Source organism: Geospiza fortis, unplaced genomic scaffold (assembly GCF_000277835.1).
Source record: "Geospiza fortis unplaced genomic scaffold, GeoFor_1.0 scaffold7, whole genome shotgun sequence".
NCBI lineage: Eukaryota > Metazoa > Chordata > Aves > Passeriformes > Thraupidae > Geospiza > Geospiza fortis.
Genome location: NW_005054344.1, coordinates 3,235,420 through 3,240,850, shown reverse-complemented (window position 1 = coordinate 3,240,850; position 5,431 = coordinate 3,235,420). Strand labels below are relative to the sequence as shown.

At 36.8% G+C, this 5,431-nt stretch overlaps 1 protein-coding gene across 1 annotated transcript in view; it reads left to right on the top strand.

Moving 5' to 3' along the window:
• CUNH8orf88 (chromosome unknown C8orf88 homolog) overlaps positions 1-5,431 on the top strand; it is an 8,078-nt gene that overhangs the window by 1,130 nt on the left and 1,517 nt on the right. The window contains exons 3-4 of the mRNA XM_031058533.1: positions 1,203-1,287; positions 5,156-5,262. Coding sequence (XP_030914393.1) covers positions 1,203-1,287; positions 5,156-5,262 — 192 coding nt within the window. The remainder of the gene's footprint in view (positions 1-1,202; positions 1,288-5,155; positions 5,263-5,431) is intronic.

Sequence of the window (5,431 nt, the reverse complement as noted above, 5' to 3'; positions counted from 1 at the left end):
CTTTCCCTGGTATTTGCATGCACTAATAGCTGAAAAATGCAGCTTAGGAGTTTAAGATTCTTACAAAAATCTGTGTGGCATTTCTTTAGTCTTCATTGAATTTAAGTCAGCTCTTTTAAACTTAGAGTACATGTATTCTGTCTTCACTTATTATGTCTAAATAATAAAATTAGAATTTTTTTGTTGTTAGCACATGTACAAATTCATTTGAGACAGCAAACATCATAAAACTTTATGCTTTATTGCTAGAAGTGCTTGACTTTGGACATGGTATGAATATGTTTTTCAGACTTGAAATTGGTGGTAGCTGTTTGCAGGAAAATGAAGTTTGAAGTCTTCCGAACGGAATGCTTCGTGTTTCATAGCCTGAATTTGACTTTTTGTTGATTCTGATTTGAATGTTTTTTCAGAGTGTTAATAGATGGGGGTTTTTGTGAGAACAAATACCTGTTCCTTAATTTTTACTTTATTTTCTTATTATTTTAGAAGAGTTTTAGTAATCCAGTAGGCATTCTTTATTTTATTAAGCTTGTGCAAGCTGCCTTTGACTTTAAAATTAAAAAAAAAAGTCAAGGTCTTGGGAGTGTATCTTTGATCCAACATGGAAATTAACACTTACCCTTGTCTCTTGAGCAGTAATTACTGAAGAGAACAAACTACTCCCTTTTAAATAAGCCACTGGTCATCAGTGCTGTAATATTTGGTTTCATCAGTATTTAGCTACATGTAGCTGCACTTTGCCTTTGTTTGATATGGGTATAGCTGTATTTTTTATATATTTTTTTAACTTTTTCTTTAATGTAGCATATGGAAAAGACTTTTCAATAATACTTTTGACCTTCTCCTTTCTGCTAAATGAAAGGATCCAAGTCCATCCTTTGGTCTTTAAGAAAAGTTCTTCCTGCTTTCATTATTCCCAAATGTAGCAGCTTGTGGCTGCGTTCTAAGTGGGATAATAGAAAAGGAAGGGATAATTGTGTTCTTTTTAAAGATTAACAATAGAACTGTAAAGTTCTCTATAAAAATATCTCTCAAATATGTGCATTTGTATTGTCTTATTCCTTTATTGTTTGTAATCAAGAATAACATTCTACAGCTTCAAATTAAACTGTACTACAATGTTACTTTTACCTAAGAAACATGTATCCTTGTTTTAATATGCTTAAAGGAAATAAGCTTCATAACTTTCCTTCCTGTCTTAGTCATCTGAAATGACTGAAGTGAAGATCTTAACTCAAACTATGATGCTCTGTCAACCAAAGCAACATGAATCAGGAGAAAAAAAAGGTAAAATACTGCATGTGGAGTTGTGTCAGGATTCTATTTTCTGGATGAAGGGCAACTGAACTTTGAAGTGATGTGGACTGCACTTTATATTTTCTGATCAGCCAGTGCATTGATAGTTTGGAGAACAGTATGAAACTTTTCTGCTTTTCACATAACACTCTAGAGAAGGTGTAAAATTTCACCATAACTGAGGTAGAAAACTTCCGCTGGTAGAGCTGCTTGTATATAGGGATATAACTCTTAAAAAAACCCAACCAAACCAAACTAAACAAACAAACAAAAAACCACAGCCAACCCCCTGAAAAAATAGACCCCAAACATTAAAAAAAAAATCTTCACACTAAATCCTGGGTTTGTATAGATTGCTTGTGTGTATAGAAGTACAGATTTGAGTTGCATCCTTTAGCCTGCTGCAGGGCTCAGTTGTGGCACACAGACTATTGAATGTAAACAAGTTAAGAACTCAGCATTTTGGCTTCCTTGTCCTGCTGTTACTATGGTGGTTCTGAAATAATAGCATTTGGGTGGTTAGATATGAATACATTTTTTTATGATTAATCCTGCACTATTTGTTTCTGTGTCAGTACTGTCTTTAAGGTTTGTTCCTTATGTTTTTCTCTGTACCGCCTGCTGTCGCAGACATTCTCTTTGTGAAAAACCTTTCTTTAGGTTTTTCCTTCTGAGAAGCTGTGGCCTCAGAGATAGACATAAACAATAGGTTATCTGCTGCTGTGGAATGCAACAGATCAGTCTGGATTGGCCCATCTTGGATGTTTAGAAATAATGACCAATCCAGAACTGAGGTCTCTCGGACATAGTCCGGGAGAGTGGCTTTTGTTATCAGTCTTTTCTTTCTTAGCTTAGCAGCTTCTGGAACTCTCCTTTCTTTTTCTTTTTAGTATAGTTATAGTGTATGTATATATCATAAAATAATAAATCAAGCCTTCTGATCATGGAGTCAAGGATCTCGTCTCTTCCTTCACCCAAGAACCCTTGTGACCACCGTCACACCACCTGCCACTGTACTCACAGAGGAATGGTAGTTCAACCAAGTCAAAATTTTGCTCCTTTTTTTCATTAAGGGATAATCTCAGAGTTCAAATGCATTCTCACAATACTTCCCTGCCCTGCTTCCTATCTAATTCGTCATTTTTAAACATGTCACAGAAACTGCATCAGTGACCCAGGTTAGGTCACCAGTTTATTGAGACAATTTCATTTGTCTGTATCTGCCTGTAATCAGGCATCCATCTGTAGTTTCCAATCATTAAGTAATCTCTGAAGATGTAGTTTGTCCTTTTGTTATTTGTACTCAAAATTTGAAAGAATTCTATTAGGTTTAATGAGGCTTTCATATTTTTGTCAGTCTGAGGTTACCATCTCTCAGGTTCTTGAGCATTAGTTTGGTTCTATTGTGTGTTACTGACTTAAAAATAAGCCTTCCATGTGTGCTTTAAAGCTCAGGTTCATTTTTTCTATTTTTGATCGTGATAAATAGAAGAGAGTTCTGGTTTTTGGTTTCTAGTTAGATGACAGACTTGTCAAGTTCTGTCCGTTTAGTGGTTTCTTTCTGATCCTTTGTCATCGATTCTGCTTGTGGTGAGTAGAGATTGTTTTGTTCTACAAGATCTTAAACAGCTTCTCATCAGATCCTGGTCTCTTGTATAATCCAACACTTTGGATTGTTTTCAGTGGTCACTTGCTCTGTGATGCCTCTCTGAGTCTGCTCCACAATTCTCCCCAGTGTCAAACTTTTTCTCACACTTGTTTTCAAAGGGCTTTTGTTTGTTTGCTGATAGTTGTAATCTTTTCCTTCCGAGTTACACAACTTTAGAGGTCCTGCTATTCAGATACTTCTTACAAATAAGTCTTTTGTTTTCTTCTTTTTTTTTCCTTGCACAGTAAAATTTCTTCTAGAGCTCTGTTTATGTTCAGCTATACTTTAAATTCCAGATAATAATTTCTATTTAATATCTCTTCAGCGGTACTGTGCTTTCAATTATCTGTCTCAGCAGTTCTTAAGTGCAGCATGGGGTTTTCATGGGCCCACTTCTTGAGCTTTTCCAGGTCTCTCTGGATGGTAACCTGTCCCTCAGGTGTGCCAACTGCACCACTCAGCTTGGCGTTACCTGCAAATTTGTTGAGGGTGCTGTTGATCCCACTGTCTGTCATTGCTGAAGATAGAATTGGACTCAATAGAATTGGTCCAAATATGGATCCCTGAGGGATAACATTCATCACTCACTGATCTGCATCCAGACATGACCACTACTCTTTGGATCATAGGATGGTTTGGGTTCTAGGAGACTAAAAAGTCATCAAGCTCTAACGCCCTGCTGTGAGCAGGGGCCCCTGCCAGGAGACCATGTTACTCAAAGCCCCATCTAGCATGATGGTGAAACTCCCAGGAATGGGGCATCCATAACTTCTCTGTGCAGCCTTTTCTAGTGCCTCACCATCCTCAGAGTAAAGAATTTTGTTCTCCTATCTAACCTAAACCTACTGTCCCTCAGCTTAAGGCCATTCCCCCTTCTCCTCTCACTACATGTCTCTGAAAAATCCCTCTGTAGCTTTCTTGTAGGCCCCCATTAGGTACTGAAAGGCTGCTCCAATGTATCCCAAGAGACTTCTCCAGGCTAAACATCTCCAACTATCTAAGCCTGTCTTCATAGGAGAGGTGTTCCAACCCTGTGATCAGCTTAGGGACTCTCCTCTGCACTTGTTCCAACATGAGATCAGATGTAACTGTCCAACCAGTTCCTCATCCAGTGAACAGTCTCCCAATCTAATCCACATCTCTCCAATTTAGAGAGAAGGATATTGTGAGGGATTGTGTTGAAGGCCTTACAGAAGTCGTCATCTTCATGGGTTTTTAATCAAAGGGAGGTAGAAAGAAGACATAAGTTTTCAAGTATGCTTGTATTCTTTAAACTTTTTTTTTTCAAAGTTATCCACATGCCCTCCCTTAGGTTTACCAGTTACTGCATCATTTGTGTTCAAAGGCAGGAAAAAATTTTTGTCATCGTTGATATCAGCTTCTCTCTTTTCAACATCCTACAGTCTGAGAAGCAAAAACTGTTGTCCATCAGGTGATAGTGTAACAACCTTGCAGGAAGCCCATTATTTCTAAAGCAATATGCTTCTTTGTCATCAAGGACCAGAGATAAGGTTTGTTCTTTGTTTGCCTAATTCCTTTCCTCTTGTTTCTGCTTTTGTTTGAGAATATCTGCTTAAATACAGACTTTGCTAGATATACTGTATCCAAAGCTATGCCATAGTAGACATAGTGCTATAAACTTGTATGAGAAACCTACATGTTCTGAGCAAAGGCTCTGACACTTGTTGATCCAACATAATCCCTCAAAAGTGTTTCACTGCTGTTAATCTGTTTGCCATTTTATGTGTGGCAGATCTTGTCATTACTTTTAGGTGTTGAAAGACATTTAACTTATTAGCTCCAAGAAAAGAGACACCCTGTTTTTGTTATCTGTCACTTAGAAATAGGTGCCACTTTGGAGTCAGTTATAAACAGATTTTCTTGTGGGTTTCAAGACCAGTTTATGGTGTTTCTGCTAATTGGAACAAGATACAGGGAGTCTATCTGTTGTAAGGTTGGATTCACCTTTTTTCTTCTTTTGTGTTGATTTATTGTGTCAGTTTGATACAGTTAAAGTGAAATACTCTATCATTTACTTCAGAGTTTCCTGATGCAAGATACGACCTAAATTATTTCTGTTTTTAAAACTGATTTTTATATTCCACATGTAGCATTTCTACTATTCTATAAGTTACAAAATAATTTTTCTGAATTTCCAATCTTAATTCCTTAAACAAGAATGTTAAACTTAGTGATTTTGTATATTCACAGAAAGGATCCAATACAGCAGAGATTTCCTTCTGAAGCTTTCAAATGTTTCTCTCTCTCAGAAGAAACCAGAGTTTCTTCCTGATCATCCAATTGTACTTGAAAAGCCAGTAAGTGCATTCTTTTGTGGTAAATGAAGTTACAAAATCATTCATGGAAGTTTTGATAAACCATTTGACAGGAAACATTTACCTTCAAAATGGGCTTTCAAATTGGCAAAACTTCTAAAGGACAGATTGAGCAATTCAACACAACTTTTGTATGTAACTTCTCCAGTTG